At 43.0% G+C, this 25,187-nt stretch overlaps 1 protein-coding gene across 6 annotated transcripts in view; it reads right to left on the reverse strand.

The window, feature by feature from the left end:
• Positions 1 to 373: 373 nt before the first annotated feature.
• TBX15 (T-box transcription factor 15) overlaps positions 374 to 25,187 on the reverse strand; it is a 92,317-nt gene continuing 67,503 nt past the window's right edge. For 5 of the 6 annotated variants that reach the window (XM_059675202.1, XM_059675205.1, XM_059675207.1 and 2 more), the window contains exons 7-9: positions 12,701 to 12,798; positions 7,726 to 7,824; positions 374 to 2,757 (exon numbers count right to left, since the gene is read on the reverse strand). In XM_059675202.1, coding sequence (XP_059531185.1) covers positions 1,973 to 2,757; positions 7,726 to 7,824; positions 12,701 to 12,798 — 982 coding nt within the window. In that variant the 3' untranslated portion in view covers positions 374 to 1,972. The remainder of the gene's footprint in view (positions 2,758 to 7,725; positions 7,825 to 12,700; positions 12,799 to 25,187) is intronic. The other variant, XM_059675203.1, reaches the window with a different exon arrangement.

Consider the following 25,187-nt stretch of genomic DNA (forward strand, 5'->3'; position numbering starts at 1 on the left):
GCTACCTTGCAGAATTGTGGGTGGATTCGGTGAGATATTCATGTAATGTCTAGCTAGCACATGACTGTGATAAGGGAGGCTCTTAGACTCATGAAGGCTTCTAGGGCTAATCTGAAAGTGCATGTCCCACTGAAATCAGACCTGGTTTCAGTTCTACCTCTCTCTCTGACGGACTCTGATTCGGTCGGGATAATTTGCTCAGTTTCTCTGGAGCTCACTTACTAACATAAAATGAGGACAGTAATATTTTCTTCATGGGATCTGAATAAAGGTCATGTAAAGTACTGGAGATGAGAGCACCGTGTTCATTGTAAAGTGCAGGGCATGTGTATAGGCTGCTATTCACATTTGCCATAGAAACAAACACACAGAGAACAATGGCAAAGATTTTATTTAGCGGCTTTCTGTGCTTGGCACTTAGAAACAGAGTTCCGTGCATTAGGGCAAATTTTTATACACCTTTTCTTCATACATATTTTACATACCCTTTTTATTGCCCCCTTTTTTAATATTCATAATATTGAATTCCCCACTAGGCACATAAATACACTTATCTACAACACCTCAAAACCAAAAATCTTAATAATATCTGTATTATTTTACTTGGTATTATTTGCATTTCCACACCATTTAAAAGGTTGAGCTTGCACCAAACCCCACTTGTTTTTCTTATCATTAAAGGACTTGAAGGGGAAGGGAAAGATGAAGGCAAAAACCCAAAACATCAATGCAATGCACTATTTGATAAAAATGGAGATCTGAGGGCAGGTGGAAGGATGTAGAAGGCCCATCTGCAATTCCCTGGGACATGACAGGATCTCTCCTGCCAGGTGTCTGCATCTGACTTGCGAAGGCCAGGCTTCTTTTGTCGCCTCTGCACTTGGTTCCATCTGCCAGGGTTATAATATTTTTCCATCTTCACACTCCCCCTACATCCCTTCTCACACCAGGCTACATGCTCCAGAATCCACACTTCCCATGTGGTGCACCGTCTTCTGGATCACAATGGTCAGAGCTGTGGGATCAAGACTCATTCCTTGCACGGTCCCTCTCACCACTGACCTTGACCAGGCACAGTGTCCCAGAGAAGCTCACTCCTCAACAACACCATGATCCCTTCTATAACCTGTAGGGGGGCTGGGGAAACAAACCAAAACCAATTCCTTGGTGAATTGAAACTCTCATCACTCCTTGCACTTCCTCTGTCAGTCTTGCTCTCGGCCTCTCTCTTGCCCTCTATTCTTTCTCTTTTTCTCTCTCCATCTTTTCACGGCACCACTGGGAACATCACACTGACTGAAGACAACCAAAGTTTAAAAACAATTTTCTTCAAGAAGCCAAGTCCAGCTGTAGTTCTGATGTCTTCCCACCTTCATCGATGGGAAGGGGTTCCAGGATACATGGTTCATTCCAGAAACAGACAGCTGCAAGGGAGAAAGGTGGGCAGTACTGCCGGCCGGGTCCATCTAGTGTCATACACAGACAATTCTCGGCAAAAATACCCATTGCGGGCCTCCCTCCACAGAGTTCACCCAGTTCTGAGTCTATGTGCATGTATATGTATGTGTGTATGAGTCTGTGTGAACATATGTGTGTATGCATGCATGTATGTATGTATGGGTCATTCTGTATGTGTGTGTGGCTAACTTCATGGCTGCAAGACACTAGCATCTCCCTTAACATTATTATAAAATGATTATTCAGTTTCTTCAAAGAACACTCTGGAGTAGACGATGCTTTATAAAACTAAGCTTTGGGAAGGCAGGAGCATGGCCACTAGGTTGAAGATGATTCCATCATGAGTGTACTTCAGTGGCTTCAATGTCTCTTGTTCTTGGGCATATACTTTCCTCCTCCAGAAAAAAAAAAATACATATATATGCAGTTCCTGTGTTTCAAGGGCCTTGGGCTCCTAAAGAGGAGGAGGTGCCCATGGAGACTCTGGGGCCTTGGCTGCTAGTTGGACTGGCCTTTAAACCATGTGTACTGACATCTGGGAGGAGGAGCCTGGGACCGCCCCATACTGCCGGCCGTCACAGGTGTTAGCCCCCTGCTGGTTGTTGGGCGAAGGGCTTATCATGTGCATGCTGTGCTCCATCCCCGTGGGCAGGTACTGCCTCTCTCCGAAGGCCCCATTGGAAGGCGAAGAACAGAGTAAAGTGCTTTGCGAGGCGCTCAGTTTCTCTGGGCTGGCAGCCAGCCTAGGGGAAGCGGGGAAGTTGTATCCGTACAGATTGTAAGGGTTGTGGAGAGAGAAGGCATTGTAGGAGCTCTGCTGCATGTGGCCGCCCCCAAACATGTGTGGCGAGGAGGAGGAGGAGGCCGCATTGCCTGCCTGCATGACATACTGAAACTGGGAAGTGGGGAAGGACCCCAGCTGGCCACCGTAGGCTTCCATCTTGCTGTTGCTAGGCAACGAGGGAGGAGTTGGTATTCCTGAGATCAGGGATGGAGTCCTCTGAGGCATGAAGGTTTCGGAGGGCTGAGTGGCTGCAGCAGCGCCACTCTGCAGCCTGTTGTAGCCACTGTCACTCAGCCCTGGGTAGCTCTGCAAGGCAGCCATGTTGCTTCGGGCACAGGGCGGGTAATCAGAGAGGTTCAGATTGCACAGCTGGCTCTCTCGGCAGCCCACATTGAAAGTGTTGGGGGCCAGATGAAAAGTTGGAGGAGAACAGGATGGAGATAGAATATGAGAAGAAGCTGAAGGGGATGGTGTGCCAGTGCTGGAGGTGGTCGGGGAAGTGCCTGTGCTGCCCCCTGAAAAATAAAACATGAATTCCATTGAGACAGAGGCCTTTTAAGTTGAGTCTGTCTAGGCCAGATGCAAGCCATGCAGGAGGTACCCTCAAATGTCCAAGATGGGCTGATTTTTACAGAACCAGTTTTCTCTTAGCTCAGCAAACTTATGGTAAGTGTTAACACCTGTATGTGTGTGTGTCCTCTCCAAAAAAGAGGACAAAGAGGGTGACAGAAAAGAATACCAAACTCTTTTGTTTCTCTGTGAAGTAAGTCTTCCTTTTCAGAAAAAATAATAATAAGCCTTCTAATATTCACTTTGCCATTTCTTACCATCAACCTCATTTTCTAGTAAGACCTCTGGTAATCAGCACTGAAATCCAGTAGCTCAACTTTTCCCATTCTCAGTGGAAATGCATTATATATGTATTTTAATTGGGCACTGTTGCTTGCTTCACCATATTTAGACTTCCAGCTAAAAATATAGAATACCAAATCTCAGGGTCTTAATCGCAGAGGAAATGGAGTACTTGGGGCAAGGTGGGCCAAGTCAAGGTTGAGGCCTGGGAGAGCTGAGCAGAGTGGCCCAGGTAGTGGGAACTGAGGTATGGAATTGCAGTTCTGTCATGAAATACATTATGAGCACAATTGCAAGAGCGAGAGTAAGCATAAAGCAAAGCTCACCAAAACAAAGTCTCCTTTTATAAAAGCCTGCCCAGTTTCAAAGCCTGGAACTAATATTGCAAATGCCATCTTTGGGTTTGGGGTATTTGCCAGGACAAGAGCCAATCAGGTAGTAAAGTCTAGAGATCTCAGCTTGGTTATACCCTCCCCCCCCATCTGACCCTAGGCATATCACTTTCCCCTCTGAGTTTCAGTTTCCTTATCTAGAAGATGATAACTTGAGTTAGATCAGTGGTTCTCAAGGTAGGAGGAGCTTTAAAAATTTCTTAAGTTCCAGAATCCCACCTCAAACCAACTAAATGAGAATTTCTGAGCATGGAACCTCCATATTCATATGGCCTTAAAGTTCCCCAAGTGATTCTGATGTGCAGCCCTAGTTGAGAACCAATGATACAACCCAAATTCCTTATTTCTAAGTACTGGAATAGTGATTGCTAAACTCAAGTGTGCTTGAGAATCATGGAGGGCTTGAAACCCAGGTCACTGACCACCCCCACCCCCCACCCCCCGGGGTTCCTGATTCTCTAGGTCTGGGGCAGGGCCTGAGGAATTGCATTTCCAGTAAGTTCTCAGGTGATATTGATGCTGCTGGTCTAGGGAGCACATATTGGGTTAGAGGGCCTCTTGGTCCCTTTCAATTCATAAAGCCCCTGGATCTGGATCTGAAAGGGCTCTTATGACATGTGGATATTAGAACTGGACTGGTGGCAGGTGCACCAACAGGCGAAGGGCCAGTTCAACACAACCTGCTTTTGCCTTCAGATAGTTTAAGACCAAAAAGGACCTTCTCAAGCCTCCACTTCCTGTCTCCCCATTGGAAGTTCAAGACAGTGGTTGGGTTCTGGGGCTGTTGGACCTTTCCTTTGAATTCTCTAGAATGATCAGCTGCTTTGTCTTCCATAGGGAATCTACCATGGTGGAGCTCCTCCTTCAGGGCAAGGTTGGGAGTTTCCCAGAATGATAGTGAGCTATGATTCCCCAAGGTCACCCACAACTCATGTAGGGACTCTTAAGAACCTGGACTGTTATAAAAGGGTCAAGGACATTTTAAGTGGAAAGCAGCAGAAATAAAGTTTTTATCAGTGAGGGAAATGTGAAGAAAACCAGCAAGATTCCAGATATTGGGATGCAAAGAAACCACCCATAGGGCACCAGAGAGGATGGCCCAGATTTGCACATAAAGAAGCAGATACCTCAAAGAGAAGCCAAAAGTTCATTTTTAACAGGAAAAGAAAGGCCTCAGCCTACATATGCAGAAATGGTAATAGTGTTGGATGTAATAATACAAATTTAGTTCTTAATAATTCTTTTCAGTGTCAGATTTTTATAGAGCCCAACTAATATCTCTTCCTTGGTCAAAATACTAGTAATTTCCCCAATGAGCTTCTAAGGTAGAATTGGATTAGTTATAAATAGCTGCTGATTTTAAAGTCATTTCAGGAAATTCACCTTCCTGGTTTCTTGTTTATGCCTTAAATTCCTTTAAGAGAGGTAACAAAGACTTTCATTCCATAAATTGAGATAAGGCCAATATTGTAACTACTTCTGGAAGACATCAGCCAGCAGCCGACCATGGTAGGAAGAGCACCGAGCCTGATTCCATCTACCCAGCTCATGACCACGGGTGAGGTGGGCTACCTCTTCATTCCTCTCACCTGTGAAATGAGGGGCTTGAACTGATAGACTTCAGTTTGTTTTTCTTAAAATTACATTTGTGTCTGAGAATTCAATTGATGCTAAAGTGCAAATAGCCAATAACAAATCCTTTCCAGGAATCCTTTTAATAAAACGAAGGCATTCTGGAAGGGAAGACTGGGCAGAGTGAGAAAAAACCTCTGGTGCATCTTGCCTTTGTACCTCTGAATGCCTAGCCTGCAGGGCCTTACAGGAAGCTTGGCAATTTGTTTTCTGTAAGCCTATAGTTCCTCTTAGAGGCATTTTCCTTATCTTTCACCCCAAATGCTGTGAGCTTCTGTGAAATAATTGCTACAGCACAAATGGAGAAACTTGACTCCAGCTGTAAAGAGAGTTGTGTTTTATGGGCTCTGTATCTGGTCTCCTCTCTGAAAGCCCGTCCTTGCTCTCCCAGATCTGGTGTTTATGCAGTCCCCCCAGAGAGCCCCTGTGCAGGGCATTGCACTGTCCTGTTACAGGTAGGCTTCACCAGGCACTGGCCCTCACCCTGCAGCAGGAAGTGTAGGATGGAGCAGATGACTTTTTACAACTCTAATGGTTTTTTCGGGTGACCCGAGATGGAACGAATGGTACTGATTTAAGCCCTCAATTGGTTTCACTACAAAAAAATAAGACGGGAACTATTAACAAGTTACAGGGATTTCTGCTGAGCAGATGAGAGGCACATGTTAAAAAGTTTGTAGTCAGCTTGCTTTGGCTTTTAAACGACACTCACTGGAAATGAGACTTGGTGGCCTGCTGAGCTTCAGGGGGTGGGAGCCCCCCATATGAACTAGTGTTTGAAGTGGGGAGAGCAAACCTGTCCGAGAGGTCATGATGCTTCTGTTGGCTTTGAAGAAATGTTCCAATGTGCTTACTCACTACAGATAGTAGCGAGTTTTCAAAGTCCAATAGAGAAGACCATGGTATGCATTTTGCAGAGAACCAACCCGAGATACTGAGAAGTCTTTATTGTTATGATCTAACAACTTGTCAGCTGTTAAACAAGATTGGGAGTGCCAGCCAAGTGCTAAGTAAGCGTAAGGAGGCAGGCCACCCTCCCTGTGCATTTCAACACTTCTCATCGCAGAGAAGCTTGGGCAGAGTGGGAGGCCAGGCCATGCTGATACAGAGGGGTCGGAACTGCCTCTCGGAGAAAAGTGTGCCTCCCTCATCCCCTCTCTGCCCGCCAGGTCCAACTGCTCTAGGGTCTTGATTTAAACTTTACTTAATGATGAACATGGTCTATGGAGTCAAACAAACTCAGTTCCAATTCCAGATGTTTTTCTGGCTTAGCAAGTTAGCCTCTCCATGTAAATGGAATTATGAATCTCTACCTGGTAGGGATGTTTTAAGAAATAGATGGGATAATATATATTACAAAGTACATATAGGCATTAAATATTTGTTTCCTTTCTTCTTCCCTTGTACGAGTGAAGGAATGAAGGAAGGAGAAGGGAATCTTGGTGTATTTGGGTTCTGTTGAGATGGCTCAGAGATGTTGGCCTCTGTCCGTGGAGCTGAGCATCTCGGCCTCTCCACTGGTGAGCACTGTGTCATAGGTAGATGCCCCAATGTAACTGCTAGAAGACAGATCACTGGGCACGTGACAACTATGGACTCACCAGGGCCATATTCCCAACTCTGTTTCCTCTCTGAATATTGGCCCCTCCCCACTGAGCTCTGCCCCTATGGACACTAGATGCCCTATGTCTCCATCTCTTCTCAGATCAAGCAAAGCAGAATTGAACACAAATAGATAGATGGATACTTTCCCCAGTGGATGAAGACCACTGAGTCTACTCAAAGGACTTAATCCACTTCTGAGAGGTGATTCAAATGTAATGGCCATGATATTTAGTTTATAGCTGGAAGTCTGTACCTCTTAATCCCCTTCACCTTTTTACCCATTCCCCTATCCCTCTCCCTTCTGACAACCATCAGTTTGTTCTCTGTCTCTGTGAGTCTGTTTTGTTTTGTTAGTTTGTTCTGTTTCTTAGATTCCACATATAAGTGAACAGGGTTGCACAGCATAAGGAATATAGTCAGTAATATTGTAATAACTGTATACAGGGACAGATATTGACTAGATTTGCCATGGTGATCACATTGTAAAGTATATAAATGTCAAATCACTATTTTGTACATCTGAAACTAATATAATGTTTTTAAAAACATAATGTCCTAAATAACCAAAAACCCTCTGGCATTCCAAGACCTATCCTCCACCCACTCTACCTTTCTGCACCCTAGTTTGTTGACCAAAGTGAGGAGGTGTTCATTAACATTCAAACTCGACTTTAATTTGCTCCAATATTCAAGGCTAACAGCCAAAATAACCAAAAAGAATCCATATGTAGCAGGGATTCCACATGAAGACAATAGCCCAGAATATACTTGTGCACTATGAAGACAGTTAAATGTGACCGTGAAAATCCTGAATAGCAAACCTGCTGACTTTTGCATCTTTAAATTGATCACTTCCAGACTGTAATATGGAGGCTTTCACATACAGCTTCATTTTGGGTTCAATTTGTTGTGCTTCCCCATCCCTCCCAAAAAAATAAAACTTAAAAATGGTAAAACAAAACCCCATCTGAGCTAGTAAAGAATAAATTTCCATGTAATTACTTGGTTCCATGAGCCAGGCACCCCTCTCGTAGAACTCGATGGCATCTGTCCCTGAGAAGTGCTGATTCACTATGTGTCCTTGAGTGGCTTTCTTTGAGGCTTTCAAACAGGTAAGAGGTAAAATGTCAGCATCCTGTGGACTGATTCCAGGGAATCAACCCAGTAGCCATAAAGTTTAATGATCACAGCCCTGTTCATCCCAACCAAGGAATTACCCTTAGTGGAAATCAGTACCCCACTCAGCGTGCAAAGGTGAAACATTAGAGCACTAATGGGAATTGTGTGGTTTCAGTCGAGAAAGACTCCTAGTGCATCCTTCTCTATAAAGTTTAAAGATATGCGCAGATCCAAACCTCTTCCCCTAAAAACAGCATTTTATATAGTTGCCCAATTCTCATTCTTCACCTTGGTCCTTCTGTTTCTTAGATGGCCTGTTTTATGCCTTCCACATTCCCTAGGTGGACTGCCCCTATTTTTTTCACCTTCCATAAACTTGTTTGTTTCTCTGCTACTTATTTTACTGCCTTCCTTGCTGCAGTGTACATCGGACCTTTGCATAGCCTCCTGGAAAAGCACATGACTCGGAAAAGCACGTGACTTGCATCTGGACAATCCAGGCATCACGTTCACCGCCCCCACTGCCTCAGCAATTGGTTCAGGTGACTCAATTAGAGTCCATGAGACACATGGGATTTTGGCTAGAAATGTTAGGAGAGAGGCACATAACCTTCCCAACAGATTCAAACTTAAAAAAAAAAAAATGTATATCCAGGGTTGCTGGCAGCTTGGTTACCACCCTGGGGAGCCTGAGAATAAAGTCAAATGAGAAATGATGACACCTGGGAGTAGGGTGGTACCAAGGGAAATTAAGATGTGGATGGATCTAAAAACTTGGTAATGTTTGGATATGGTGGGGGATTAATGGATGGTGGTGTCCTTCCTCCAGGAGAGGGCGCCAAATCTGTGAGGTAAATCATAGAATCAGTTTTGGACACACTGAGTATAAGGGACTTTGGAACAAAATAGAAAATGTAACCAATAACTGTTGGTTTTAGTGATAATTAAAATGTTCTCCAATCCTTGTCATGAGCTCCTCATGGGCATCATTCCTTATCTCCTTGATAAATGAGATCTCCTCATGGGCATTATTCCTTATCTTGGTGATAAATTAAATCAGCTATTTTTGAGTCATTACAGTGATCACACAGTAGTTCAAAGGCTGCTACCCATTCAACTGTTCTCCTTTCCCAATCTCTTACTAGTATAAATTTGCTCAGTAACTGATTCCTCTCACTAACCAACCTCTAATTAAAACAAAGCCCAAAAACCAACAGAGACCCTCATAATCCTAACTTCAGCTACCTCACAAACATTAAAACACCCAGTGGTGCTGAAATCTGCCTAGTGGTGTCTGATATCAGTTGAGGAGAGAGAGGGCTTCTGTCAACAGCAGGTCTCCTCACTTCCACAGATGGAGACATATTGTAGCTCTGGTGTCACCGGTCCGGGAGGGTTCCTTTTAGCACTACAGTTGTCAGATATACTGGAGACACTGCTCACAAAGGTACTCTCAGTTTGGGCCATACAAATAGCTCCATCATATATGTCATTATAACATCATTATCAGAACAATATCTGAACATCATTGGGAAAACAGGATTGGACTTGGCTATAACTAACCTGGGCTGTTATTTCTTTTCTTCTGTCTCTGTATTGTCTCAGTCAACTTCCCTAAGCATAACTTAGTTGGTTAGTTGTCACTAGCAGTGTTCAACAAGAAGCCATTCCTGAAATAAAATTTCTACCCCCAGACTCTCCAAAAATATAAACTCCCTTGTTAATTCTACATGAATATGTCTGAAGGTCAGACCAAGCACTTGACTTCATTAAAATGAAATATGGACCTATTGAGAGTTATTGCACAAGCTGTTGAACAATAAGCCATCAACTAGAAGAATAAACTACACTTTTTAATAGAAAATTAAAGCTGTACTAAGGTAGAATGAGGAAAGATAATGTGTCCTGGTGGAAACTGTCCTGTCAAGTAGGAAATCCACTTTGGAGTTCTCAACTCAGTTCTTCTACCACTTAACTGCAGATATGGTACTAGACTGCTCTATGCCTCAGTTTCTTTTTGTGCAAAAGGCAGAGGACACTGAATCCCATGCATTCTTATAAGAGAAAACAATGAGGACGCCCATTCACTATGTTTTTAAAACCAGAAGGATTAGGTTTACAACCTGTGGCTAATTCAACTAAGTGCTTTCCTTGAAATTTATCAAAAATGGATCTTAATAAAACATAAGAAAAATTAAGCAAGGGCAGAATGAATAAAGCACCCTTGACCTCATCCAGCAGTTAGGTTGGTGTAGCAGCAGCAGCTTCAAAATTGCCTTGGGCCATGTATGTGACATGCCAGAGAGTCATGTGTTTGAAGCAATGAGGTAATATAGACACTTCGGTGAGTCAGTCATCATTTGGATGTTAGATTCAGTGCCCACACTGTCAATATTCTCACTAAAAGGTAATTGCTACACAATCAGTCTGCCACTGAAAGTTTCCTCTAGAAATTCACCACTCTGTACTTCTAAGACACAAAAACAGTTCAACACAGATGGCTCTGACTCTTTTCTTCATTTTATGAGTGATACTGTCCACAGTTACTGAAATTCTTACTTCTTAAAGGAAGAGGAAATGGGGATTGTTACTTTTATGTCCTTTGTTAACGTCAAGAAACTAACATATATTTTAATAATGAAAATCTGGATCAAGTTCAGTGTATGGTTCAAAAATGTATTTCAGTTAAATAAAGCCTTGGCTTTTCCTCCAGCCCATCCCACTGCCATATGTATCCAATAATTCAGGCTCATTCTCCCCTCACGGATGAAAAAGGGAGTCACTGAATAAGTGTGATACTTTACTTCAAAAGTTCAATTTCTCTTAAACCATTGTTTGCAAAGTATCAGCAATAAGTCTTTGTATGGATAAATTTTTAGTAGAAGCACCATGAAACCTGAGATATTGTATACCTAAACAACTCATGCAGTTTCCCGTTGCTGCACCTGCCCAAAAAACCTATGCCTCAAAAGGGCCATGAAAGACTAAAAGAAGCGTAACACCCTGGCCCTGGCCAGTGTGGTTCATTGTCCCATACTCCGAAAGGTCGCAGGTTCTATTCCGGGTTAGGGCATATACCCAGGTTGTGGGTTTGATCCCCAGTCGAAGTTTCTCTCCCTCCCCCCCATTCTCTTCTCTCTCTAAAATCAATAAAAGCATGTCCTTGGGTGAGAATTTTTAAAGAAGTATAAAACCCTGAATATTTATTGACCTGCTTCTACTAAAGCTTTATGGGGAGCAAGTCACTTCATATGAAATGGAAGTCACTTCCATTTCTCTTCCACTTATAAAAATAGAACTAGGAATTCTGGATCATTTGCCTCACTAGATGCCGATAAAGATGAATGGGCTCATCATGTTTTGAATAATCATTAGAAAAGCGAGAGCTCTTGCCCCTGATTCATCTTCCTCTTAGGTATCCATATACAGAGACATAGGTTTGATGATGGTGGTGGTGAGATGATGATGATGAGAGCTAGCATGTACTGAGTGCTTCCTGTCTTTTTAAATGCATTTCCTTTAGTCCTTATAAGAATTCTATTATATTCTCCCTTTTTCCAGATGAGGAAACTGTCAGAAAAGATGAGGGACTTGACTAAGTTTGTAAATCTAGGAAGGAACAGTGAGAAGAGCCTACCCCACACTGTCTGACTGCAGAGCCTATATTTTTAATCTCTGTTATTCATCGTAAAACCTGAGACATTTCAGTGTTTTATGTTACAAACCCTTTTTAGTATGTAAACTGCCAGGAGCTCCCCTGAGAGGGAATGTAATATAATGAACTGTCAAGTCCTAGAATGGCCTCCCATATCACAGAGCCACAAGTTCAAAGATAGAATTCTGTGAATGGTGGCCTGTTGATGGAACAGAATAGGCTTAATCTATCATTTTAATCGGTCACTTTTGAGCAAGAAAAGACTGGAGAGGAAGACTCATAAGGTGTCTGACACAGTGGAAAGCTTCCACTCTGGTACCCAGATGAATGAGTGTTGCTCCTGGGAGAGTCACTGACTAGATGGAGAAAAGGAGGTGAAATCAGCCCAGGAGCCATCTATACATGTGGCCACAGGTTTATGAACCTAAGCTATGAGGGAAGGGATATTCGAAACTGGGTGAAAAGCACAAAGCAGTGGGGGAAGGGGACTCTACCTACCACATCAACTTGAGGGGCATGTCCCACATAAGCCAAGGAGAGAGCACAAGCTACAAATTCAGGCAGCCCTCTCCTTACTTTCAAACCTGGAGTGATTTATTCCCATTGTCCAAAGCTAAGTTTGGGAGTCTTTTTAATATATGTTTATTGATTTTAGAGAAAGGGAGGAAGAGTGAGAAAGAGAGAGAAACCTCAATGATGAGAGAGAATCATTGATAGGCTGCCTCCTATACGCCCCAACTGAGGACTGAGCCTGCAACCCAGGCATGTGCCCTGACCAGGAATCAAACCGTGACCTCCTGCTTCATAGGTCAATGCTGAAGCCAAAGCTAAGTTTTTTCTCATCCACAAAGCTAGAACAAGAGAACTGATAAGGCTGCCATGAGGAATAAGTGAAGTAATTCTGAAGATCTCTTCCAATGCCAAGGGCTTCATGAACGCTTAGTGATGGAAATGATTTCACCACCATCATAATCATGAATGTATAACCTTGCTTTGGGAAGGAAAGAGAATTTGGGGTGCCAGGTGAAAAGCTGGAACTGGCCTGTTTGTACAAGTGTTGATGCTCTGGTTTTTACAGAGCTACCAAATTATCTTCGTTCCGGGAAAATTGGGCTGGGCTTGTGGCTAGCTGTACTATATTAGTTCAGCTCCCACCCCCTCCCTGGCCCTACCTCTGAGCAGAGGCTTTGCCCAGGGCTTTACCTTGCTGCTTTTGCATGGTGGTGAAATCCTCAAAGGTGAGTGTGCGTACAGGGGGTCTCCAGAACGCATAAGTCTCCATGATGGCTTCCAGTCCAGTTCTGCAAAGAGAAAAGCCAGTAAAGAAAGTCGTAAATAATCCCAAGAAACACACTGACTTTTTACAGGGCCTGGGTGGTTTTTCTGGCAGGTGGTATATACAGAAGCACGGAGAGACAGCAACACCAGTAAACTAATCAGGAAGAGCACAAGGCACACGTGACACTGGGTGGCCAGAGGAAGAAGAAGATTATTTGCAAGCAAGTCATAACTGTAATGGAATTTCACCCTGACCTTCCTTCAAAGGAGGTTTGGTCTGCATGAGAAAAAGAACAAGTTAAGGTCAGGGTCACAAATATCATGAGTAGACTTAAGCAGAGAGTAGCTACTTCACCCTTCAGTAAAGTCTATATCATTTATATGAGGTGTTGATGGACATCATTTTAACATAACCAGGTTATCTCAGACATTTTTTTTTGCGGATATTACATATCATCAAAATAGAGTATTAGATGGGGTTTCATTTAATGTTTTGAACACAGCTTCTGATTACTGACTTTTGTTTAGAATTAACTGCTTCTGTCTAAGTGGAGGAAGGGAAGTTTGGGGACTATGGAGGAGGGTAGAGAAATGGCATAAGTCACTGGAATATAACACGGTGTCCCTTCCTGGAAAAGACAAGTTTTCCCGCTTGAGATGAAACGTATCTCCCCAGGTAATACATTTCCAGAGTTCTCTTCTGTCTTGTATCCCAAGAGGAAAGTGAGAAGTTTTATTTTAAGTGAGAACAAATATCCTTTTCTTAAAAATCACTATAAAATACCCTGAGGTTCTTCTCAGATGAGCTGCTGATAAACTGATTGGCTTTTTGTATTGGAACTTCCTCTCTGAACATGCCTTACTTGCACAGTTAACTTTCTCAAATCTTCTCTGGAATCTTGGAGGCTTTAAATACACCAATGTTGGCAAATCAAACACTGTATTTTTAGAAGAGGTGGGGAGGAGAGGGTGTTGCATGGTGTTTATTAGCTGTTAATCTGCTAAAAGTAGGAATAGAAGACATCTCCACATAGTCACCTTACATTAATGTTGAATACAGTACATGAAACTATTTGTGGAGAGAAAGAGTCCAAGCAATTAGGACATTCGAATACTAAGGGGATAGGCAGGTACAGCCACATTGAGCCTTGCTGAATTTAAGAAACAGGACAGGCTGGGTCTTACTGCCTTGCTTTGGAATGTTGTGGCCCATCAGAATATCTTAGGGTTCCCTTTGGGGCATGGGAGGCTTACTATAAATGATGAGCTATTTATTGTTTGACCTCCTCTATTTCATTCTTCGTAAGAACATGTATCAATGATGGTAACAATATTAGCTCAAGAACAAGGAACAGTCCCTTTTCATTTCACAATAAGGTGATAGAAGACTGTGAAGTACCAATAACACTCTGATAATATTTCCAATATTATTTTATTAAAAAAATAGAAAATTAACTATTATTTCACTTTCATAACAGGCAAAAAAACATGTGGCAAATTTATTGATATTTTTATTTAAAGCAGTCAACTGTATATAGGATAGTGACCATTTAGCATTTATCCAAATCTAAAATCCACCTGAAAGACTGAGTTCCAGAATCCTAGATTTAAAAATCGGAGGGATGTTGGGTGTCACCCTATGATACCATTTGGATGGTTATCCAGCCTCTGTTGGAGTATTTCCCAAGGGAAATATTCAGTTTTTTAACAGATTTATTAGAATCTATTTATGTACTCAAAGTATATCTCTTTGTAGAAAAATTAATCATATTTGTTTACTGTATGCCACCTCTTATTTGTCCTCAAACCTCATCATTAAGCTTCGTTGGCTAGATCTAATTGTTAGAAAATATAGCTCTATATATCAGGATTTGGTGAAGTGCCGTGGCAAGATAAGTATTAAATAATTCACCTCTCTCACTACTAGTGTGTTTACTTGGGGATCTCATGGGGTTTTTTTATGTCCCGGTGCTTAGCACAATGCCTGTTACTTGGGCAAGATCTCAGTGGTATGAGTCATTATTTCATGAACTTTAACGCACATTCAGTTTCAAAGCCTAAAACTGAGGGGAAAAAACTTGATGTAAAATCAAAACTCTGAAGACAGAAGGAATCCTCTAGCACTGGAGATTTGGGAGTCATTTCTATTGATTATGCCTTTTTGACTCTGGTTTCCTTTGGTTTCTTCCGTTCCGGTCATGGAATTTCTAACCTTCAACAGAGTCTGAGTCCCCTTAGCCGAGGCCAATAGTTCCACCCTCATCTTCTCTTACAAGAGTCCTTGCCAACCACTTATTTACATCTTCAGCCATTTGGATGTCTTTTCAAAGTTTATCCTGTGTAACTCATTGTTTACTTATTCATCATCAGTAAACCCTATTTTTTGCAGAATTTTATCTCAAGGTTCTTAAATGTGAATTTTTTGTCTAACAAATAAAAAAAGAAGTGGTCTTAGGTAACCACATATCATTAACATGTTCCACATGGTGAGCCACTCTGGGTTTGTTGCACACCGGAGACTGATGTCATCTCTGAGGTTTCCAATCAGAGATGATCAACTTGGCAAGTGTCGCCCTCTTGCTTACTTTTTGCTGTTTGCTCCAGTGACAACAGAGGCCATACCCAAACCCTCTTTGTTTAGTCCTTTGGCTGTAATTACTTCTTTGATTTCCAGGCCTTGTCTTTTTAGACTTTTCAATCTGCTCCTTGGCCAAACCAACAGAATGTGCTAAAGAGGAGGGAGAAAGGGAAAGAGAGGAAGCAAGCCAAAGAGCTCTTTTCCAAATTGATTGTGCCTTGAGATAACTGATTTGGAAAAACAGCCAGGCTGTGAAGAAATATTCTTTCAACCTTCTCATTCAAAAAAAAAAAAAATGCTGGGGCCATCCCTTTGGAGTTCAGCAAATATTTGACAGTTATAACAATTACAACTACATTCATGAGCCTATTAGGTAGCACACCAGTGCATGGTTTCTGCTTCTTTTCTTGAAATAAAGAGCTGCTTTTTATGTTTCTTCTATTTATTTCCTCTGTAGTTCTTCCTTCTGACTCTTCCCCCATCCTATTTGCTGGTAACAAAGGGAACATATGCTAGGGATTTGATAAAAACCATTGGTTATCTCTCAATAGAAGACAGTCAAGAGCTAAGGGAAGTCTACTGATCAGGATCTTGAAGACATAAACAATTATTCTAAGTTCAGAGATATTAAGGTAAAAAAGACACAAGATCTTTTACCATTTAGGTGTGTTCTTTTCAACAAAAAGAGCACACATAAATGACTATTTCTGAACTGTGATAAATGCTACCTACACTGGAGTTATATAGATGCCATGGAGCTCTGAGCAAGAAGTACTTAATATGCCTGAAAACTCAAAGAAGAATCCATAAAAGGCCAGTTATTTAAGCTTCATGTTAAAGGGTACTCAACAGTTTTCTCCACAGACAAGAGGCAGAAAGAGCTTTCCTAGTGAAGTTAACAATATATGCAACAACTTGGAAGTATGAAAAAGAAGGCATGTTCTGGGAACTGAAAATAATTCAGCAAGATGGGGGTGGGGGGATGTGGGAACCATGGATAATTATTCCATGTTAAGTGCTTGGATTTTATCTAATGGGTAATACTGTGTCTTTGAGCTCCTTTCCTTTTTCTTCCTGTTCCAACATTTGAAAAGACACAAAACAAGAACATACTGTTCGTTCAGATCTCATTACTGTATCTCAACTTTCTAATCCTCCCTTGGTCCACCAAGGTGAGGTCAAACCTTCCACGCATCCTTCTCCTTTGCTGGATCTGGAATCAGCTCCAACACCTAGATAGATTCCTCAGAGTATTTGTTGTGTGGGGATAATCTTAAAAGACCTCCCAACTAGAGGTCTGCAAATTGGCAAAACAAAACAAGCCAAAATTCAAAACTGGGCTTTAGATGCTACAAAAAGTATATCTACATGATGAATTGGTTGTCACTGATGTGCCCTATAATGATTTGGGAAAGCAGGTAGATGTCCAATGGACAAATGCTTGGAGTTGAGTTAAAAGTGTTTCTTACACAGTGATTCCAACCTGGGAACCCTGTCCCCTTTGAGTCTGAATAGGTAGCAATGGCAGTCCACAGGGAGTTTTCACTGCCTCAAGAAGTACAATAAAAAGCAATGAAAACATACAGCAAGCTAACTAAGATACTAAGTTTCTTTGCATTTGACTGGAATGGTCTAACTTTACTTTGGTAATACTGACCCTGTACTCCAAGATGGTGTTAATCATACAATTGAAGGAGAAGAAACTAATGGATATCAAAATACAGGAACTGCCGAGCTGGATACTGATGTGGGATTCCACCCCTGAAGGCATTGCTGGAATGTTTCAAAGAGGTGACTACCGGAAGAAGAAAGGGAACATTGCTGAGCTTTCTATGGTACTGGCAGCTTATGTGTTTTTGAACTACTGCCGTTCGTATAAGGAACTCAAATATGAGCACTAAGCAAGTACCACTGAAGAGGGCCCAATGTGGAGTCCACATTCCTGATCATGACCTTCGCCCAGCACCTCTGAATCCTTCCATATTGTAATGAACACCTAATGAAAGATGACTAGTAAAAAAAAAATTGGTAATACTAAATCACATGAGGGGCAGGTTAGCATCATGGTTAAGAGCACACGCTCTGGAGCCAGACTGCCTGGGTTCAGATTGCAGCCCTGCTGCTTATTCATGCCAGCTTGGCCACATTACATAACCTCTTCATGCCTAAGTCTCCTATCTGTAAAATGGAGGCCATGATACTACTCTCTCCTAATTGTTACCTAATAAATGCAGATTGATTAAAGACAAAATATATCAAAAGGAGAGAAAACAATGAAAGCTTGAGCACCATTGGTCTAACTCAAGCAAAAGAAATCACTCCAACTGCTTAGGTTACAATCTGAAACAAGAGAAAACCTTCTTACTTCACTGGAATTCAAAACTGTGTCCGCCCTCTGGCTCTGGACTGAATGTGGAAGGATCTGTGTGTTACTTAATCCCATTTCTTATTCTCTCCTCCAAGAACCAAAAACGTGTCCCTCAAGCCTCTGTAGGCCTCATTATCTTGCAGATATTTCAGACTCCAATATGTTAGCCATTAAAAAGACGTCACTCTGTTAGATGACACCATTGCTGGGCAAGAGCCATAGATAATAAAACAGCTGCCAACCTTCCTTGGCAAATCCACATGGCCAAGAGGACAATGGTGGAAAAGGTTCATGATGGAGGAGGGGGAACAAATAACAAGGCAGAGAAAATTGTTAAATACCGTAAGCCAGGGGACATGATGAACAGTTCTGGCCTGGGTGACTAGGAGGAGTCTGGCAGGAGGCAACTGCCAGAGTCCAGTGCTGGGCCAGCTACCTTGAACTGTAGATGCAGCCACGCTGGCCAGAGAGGGAGTCCAGTACTGATTACTCCCATAGCTCAGCTAAATGTTACCCTTGCCAGGGATAACAAAAGAGTATGCAAAATCTACGGAGGCTAGAAAGATTGCCAGGAAAGAGCAGGAGGAGATTGGCTGGAAAAAAATACAGCCAATGGCTCTAGGGAGGACAAATGAAAATACAGAAATTGAAAGTGAGACACTTGGAAAGCCATGCTTTTGAAAGTAGGCAAGTGGTTAGCTCATTGGCTCTATGCTGGCTACGTGAGCCTTCAGGAGCAACAGGGGACTAGAGGTGGACAAGGGGGAAGTTGTCTGTTGACTGGCAAGCAGTGCCTAGTGAGGAGGGTGACATCATTTTCTGGATGCTATCCCTGCTGGATTTGCAAATCCTAAAAGCTATTATCTTACTGTATTCAGTTTTACCATCAGTAAAATGGGTAACACTGTACCAGTACTGACCAACTCAGAGATAAAAGTGGATGACTTGGACCACAGATACTACATGAAATGACTATTACTATTATTTGTATGACTATAAATAAATGCATGAGGTTGAACTGTATCAAATTGCTGATATTTTACCATAGTAACTTTGTATGTTCAGTTTAATAGTTAAGAGTGTAGAAAAGATTTGAGATGCCTGATTATAATAGAGAACTCTACTAACCAGTTGTAACGGAGATTCGACCTGCACCCCTCCTCCCCCAACTCCCAAAGAAAAGCTGTTTCTTGCAGGATATAAGCAAAGATGAACTGGCCCAGGGCTCATTTCTAGCTGACTTTTTCTTTTCCTGTCTGTGAACTTCAGCCACTCTAATTCCTCATCTCACAGATCTCTTTCTAGTTGCACACTCGACCTTGAGTGGGTGTTATGAGGAGGGGCTAGACTAGACCTTGACAAGGGTTCCTGTCTATGCTCAGGGAGATGGTCTCTCCCTCTATGAACATGGCCTTAGGATAGCAGCTGCTTAAGGGGGGGGCGGGGGCACGGAAAATTCCTTACTCCCAAATAGTTCCTCACCACCAGTAGAGATTCCTTTCTTTGGCTTAAGTATGAGCCTCATTTTGCATCCTCTTCCAGCAAACAAATACATTCACCCCTGTAATGCATTCAATGGCTCCATTTTTAGATCACCATCCCCTGAAACAATATGCGAAGGGACCTTAGGCACCCAGATGGACTGCCACCAGCCAGTCACATTCCCAGCAAACAACAGTGCTGGCCAACAATTAGCTCGAACTCAGATTGCTTCCTACACCTCATCCTGCAGACCCTGTCGCTTTTCAGTGAGGGGCAACCTATTAAAACTATTTGCCCATATAAACCAACCTCCCCATCATTCAGGGCCTGACACCAGCTCCTTTCTGATGTGGAACTTGAGTGTCCTGGTTCAAGCCTCCAAAAGTGGACCCCTTAGAAAAAAAGATACTCTCCTAAAGTATTCCAATTCCCTGAACTACAGAAGGACCACTCCACCTGGGACCTCTCGTGGTACCAACAGCACAGCTTCTGGAGCACCAGGCCAGCTAGGAGCATGTGGAGGAAACCACGTCACGAGAGAGCCCCCCTCTGCAGTTGTCTTAGACGCAATGAGCCTGGAAGTCAGGGTAAAGTACAAGGTCAAAGGCAGGATGGAGGCTGTTGACAGAGGAGGACCCAGAGTTGTGGACTTCATGGCACTTTTAAAGCAAGTTCATAGAACCTCTCAGTCCCCAGACATATCAAAATTTCAATCCTCTCCTTTTTTATGTATGTGTTTGCTTTGGATGAAGTCCCTGGGAATTATATGAAATTTCCCAAGCTGACTTGGGCTTTCTGGAAAATCTTGGCAGCCACCCTAACAACAAAGAGGCTCTCACATCAGATGTGTGCCGAGAGCCCCAGGAGCCCTCTCTTTTCTGCTCCTCCAGCTGCCCCCTCCCAGCGCAAGGTCTGTGGTTACAATGCTCCCTCTAGCTGAGCATAGTGGACTGTCCAGGCATGTTGACGGATGCACCTCCTACAGCTGCTTCTGGGCCATGACACTCAGAGCGAAGCCTCTTCTCTGCAGTTTCATGACCTCTGTCTTCTCTTTGGAACAGGCTTCCCACTGGGGTGGCGAACCCCCAAAGATGGAATTTTACCTCTCAGTTTGCTACTGACCTTTCTCAACCAAATCGTACTGTGCTTGGGCTCAGCCCCTGGGACCCCTGCCTCCCTGAGGCTCACAGACTCTGAAACCTACTGGGTGTCCTCCTTTTCCAGGGAGCCAGGCAGTGCAGACACGCCCCCACAATCCAGAGCCAGCTCAGCTGGCCTGAAGGGCAGGGAGTGAGAGGGGTGGCTAATCCATAATTAGGATAAATCAGTGTCTCACAGCAGCGGTCCATCTCAGGTTGGAGCCAAAATTGCCTTTAGTCTTTCAAAATAAGCCTATTTATAAATTTGTTCTCTCTTCCCTTCTTATTTGGTCCAAAGCTAGCTCCCCATTGGCCTTGGTTGGGGTAAGGCTTTCTCGCTCCAGAGTTCCTGGTTTTCATTTCTCTGCTACTCCCTAGTTGTGTTTACTGTTTTGTATTAAACAAACAAGTATTATTTTACTCATTATACATGACTATAGGAAAAAAATCTAAAAATAGAAAGCTGAAAAAGGTAGTCTTATTCCAAGGAGCTTACATTCCAGCAGGGGGCAGAGTCCTAGAACCCAGAACAAAAGACAACAGTCACCTCAAGCTAAAGGAATCTACCTCCCGCCCCCCGCCCCCAAACAGGAGGGTGTTACTGTCTCCTCCCAAGAGCAGTTTCCTCCCAGAGGTAACACTGGAAATTGTGTCCTGGGGCTAGATCTGATTAAAGGTAAGCATGTATTGACCCACTCCCCACCCAAAGCCAGATTTAGACCACGTAATTTCTGAGAAATCTAGGAGGAGGAACAATAGAAGTAAATAAAATCTTCTACCCATTGCAAAGACCATGTCTGGAAGCAAAATCAGTGAGGCTTTCCACTTTGAAAGGCCCAGATGACTACTACTCTTCCCCACAACACAAACACACACACATGCGTTCACATACATGCACCCACACAAACACACACACATGTCTTTCTGGTGGAGACTTCTCATCAGGGACCTAGTTACATGCAAATGAAAAAAAATTGAAGCTTCGTAAGTAGAGTTTGAAGGGTGATGACCACCTCACACCAGAGTGTGAATGACGATTCCTAAAGAAGCAGGAGAACCACGACAGGCTCCAATGATGGTGACACCACAGGACTGACACAGTGGACTCACTGAGGCTCCTATTGGGGTTCTGGAAGACCCCATGAATATCACCTCTTATCCTTATTTGAACTCAGAATAATTTCCAAGAAAGACCTAGGAGCCTGATGCAATGGAGACCAAAATACCAGTTTGACTGTTGGCAAAGGTGTCTGGAGACTATGGCACAGGCATGAAGGCTGAATCAGTGGTCTAGAACTCCACTGAAATAAGCTACTCCCCCAAACTGTGGGCCTCTTCTGCTGGGTTTACCATACAATGGAAAGAGCCCAAAAGGCCAGCTCTCTGCAGGCAAGCAGGTCCTGAAGGGTTCCTCCTCCCAGACTCAGCAATCAGATCAGTTACCTTGGTTCCCATCGAGGGGAAGGAGGAAGCGATGGGGCAAGAAGCCAGAAGTATTTCTCCATGGATATCTTTTTACATTGAAAAAGGAAGAATGGGAAATAAGTATCCTCATCCTGGCTACCCTCAGCGGGCACTGCTGTCAGCCCAGCCACAGGACGATGTGCGGCAATGAAAGGCTTACTGGCCCAGAGACTGGCACGAGGCATCTAAAGAGACTATCAAGTGGCTGTGTCCTCCTCATCCTTCCTCTGACACGCCTCCCTTCCTGGGCCTCTGCGTCGCGCTAGGATGGGTTGAGATCAACAAACCTGAACGTGTTTTGGTTTGAGGTTTGGCAAATTCTGGGACTCCAAAGTATTCCACAAATGTTTTGTGTTCTGCAAAACCAAAAAACATTGGCTGAGCGCTTTTCCCCCTAATTTTTAAGCCCATGTGTTTTGAAAGGAAATGTAATCCGTATGTTTGGGGTACATTTATATGCAACTCGTCAAACCATGCTCGTCTGTATGAGTCATTCAATGTCTAAAAGGCCTGGGGAGGATCACAGATCAGAAGAACTCTGTTAGCAGGAGAAAGGCAACAGATGAGGCACCGGTTGGAAGGTGACAAACTGGGCTCTGATGTTGGCACAAACCACCAGAAGATTTACAGATAATCCTCTAGATCCTCTCCCATCAATCCATCCCATCTGCACAATGGCATTAATCATTCTTGCCCTCATCAGATCCTGCAGGCAGCTAGTGATAATTAAATTGTCATAACCGGATAATTTGGAGCTTTTCAAAGAGAGAATAAAAGGGCCACAAGTGTATTTTAGTTCAGCTTCCCAGAGTGCTGGGAGACAAAAATGGTTTCTACCTTTAATGAGCATCCTTTCCCCATCATGACACAGGTTTTTAGTGTCATTGTATCGCAGTTTCACCTGCCAGCAAAGTTCAGCCTGACTTTCTGCCTCTGTTAGGGAGCCCCTTGTTTACAGGGGTGCAGAAAGCAGATGACAGAGTCCTGGGGAAGTAGACAAAGATGGGCAGAGTATATACAGGTTGTTTTATTTAGAAAATAGGAGGTTCTCTATCTTTAAATAGGTAAAGGTTTTTTGGAAAAAGAATTCTATTCTCCATACCTGTTGAACATAAAATAAGTCCAGTTTCAATCGTTGGCCTCATAGAGCAGAAAGTGCACGGGTTTGGAAGTCAGGGAGACTTGGGTTTTAGTTCCTGCTCCAGCTCTACTGTGTGACATTATGAAAGCTGCTTAAACTCTCTGAGCTTCAGTTTCCCTATTTGTAAAATACAGGTTGCTTTGAAGATTAGAAGGAATGTAAGTAAAAGGTCTGGAGCACAGTAAGTGTTCGATCACAGATAACGTCTATAATTACTAATATTACTTAAAACAGTGTGCAGGTTTTAATGGGACTTAATAAGATATTTCCAGGCTATGAGAAAAACCCTATATAATAAAAGCCTAATATGCTAAGTGTCCAGTCATCCATTTAACCAATCAAAGCATAATATGCTAATGATATGCTAAGGCCACTCAACTGCTTACTATGACGTGCACTGACCACCAGAGGGCAGTTGTTCTGACCTGTAGGTTAGCTTGCTGCTGGGGTCCAGCGGATCGGGCCCTGGAGCTCTCCCACGGTCCCTTCCCAGCTGGCCAACCTCCCATGTCCCTCCCCAGCCCCTATCATGCCCCAGTGGGGTCCCTTGACCTGGCCTGCATCCTCTGGCAATCCGGGCTGAGGGACCCCCTCCGAGTGCACAAATTTCGTGCACCAGGCCTCTAATAAATAGATAAAGCACTGAAACAGGCGATAGAAGACTGTAGTTCTGCTTTCCTGGAGTCCTTACAACGAAGAGCAGTTCCCCAGGCAGGACAGGCAGTTACTGAACAGTAGACATTTACCAGCCATAAGAGCAGACACAGGCCAGGGTCCCATGATGAGTCAAGGTCCCTTCCAGCCCACTGAGGAGGCAAGGGGACCTCAGGACTTGAACTGAGATGTCATCACAACTTCATAACCAGAGGCAAATGCTTCAAGGCGCATGGCCTTATTCTTAAGTCCATTAAAATGTGGCTCCAACCCCATAGCCCAGCTCTAGTGCTGGTCAGTACAGCCTATCTACTCAGATTCTCCATTCAGGTCATGTCTCTGACAAACAAGGATTCCACTAGAAAAGTAAAGCAACGAAAGAAAAAGAAAAGCTCTGGATCTCCAAGAAGAAAATAAACACAATAAATGCCACTGGTAAGGCAAAAAAAAAAAAGTACTTGAATAACTAAAGACAGTAGGGTTGGTTGGGCCCTGGGCAAATACAGTTGTATCTAGGGCAGAAATTCTTAACTGCTGTTCACAGACCTTTTCGAGAATCTGAAGAAAGCCGTAGACCTCTCCCTGGAAAAACGCACACCTGCTCATCCACACACGATATTACTTACAATATTTGGAAACACACAGAACCCATGATGTCCATCCCTGGAATCCAAGTTAAACATCTCCAATACCCTAGGCTTCTTTCTGAAGGGCCAGCTTCTATTTTGAGCTCCAGTCACTAACAAGGTCCTCAATATGCCCAAAGAGCCAGCCCAGGAAGGGAGGCAACAGGAAATAGCTCCCACGCATCTTCTGTGACCTGAACAGGGACTAGAAACTCATTGTGAGGAAGAGGACCATCCCTCTGAACTGAAATGAATAGGGATTCGTTCTTCATTGGCTATGTTTTGAAAACAAAGGCTTTTGTCTTATTTTAAACAAAGAGCCGTTGAGCAGGAAGGCATCTGGCCTGGAGTCCATATGCCTGAGTTCTCACATAGCTGTATCACTAACTAGTTGCCTGACCTAAAACATATTACTCAATTTTGTCATCTGCAAACTGGAAGTTTAAGTAGCTTTTACTTTATTCAATAGATGAGACCTTAAAAAATTCTGAGGTAAATTATATAGAAATCTAAATGTTTTTACATATATGATAAGGATCTCATAAAAACTTTCATAAATCATTTTGTAAAGGAAATAATCACTGATTTTAGCATAAATATAAAACTAGTTCATCTGAAAACTCTTGCATAGAAAATAGCAAAGATAACTCCTGACAGTTTACATCATTCCGATGTAAAGAAACGCCCCCAATTTGGAAAATGTCGTAACACTAAAGTAAATAGTGATAGCAAAGCCTACACACTTTATGAGACATGCATGTCACATTTGCTGTTTCAGTGTGGTTTGTGTAAAGTGACATTTTCTGATAGAATAACCTTAGATCAATCTCGTTTCCCTGGCAATTTCAGTTCTCTCTTTACTCTGTGGATAACAGGTTTTCATTTTAGAAAGGAGGTATTTAAAGAGAAGAAAGAATTAACTAGAAAAACACCAGAGTCTCCAAGGCCGTTTATAACAGG

The sequence above is a fragment of the Myotis daubentonii genome, chromosome 18 (assembly GCF_963259705.1).
Source record: "Myotis daubentonii chromosome 18, mMyoDau2.1, whole genome shotgun sequence".
Lineage (NCBI taxonomy): Eukaryota > Metazoa > Chordata > Mammalia > Chiroptera > Vespertilionidae > Myotis > Myotis daubentonii.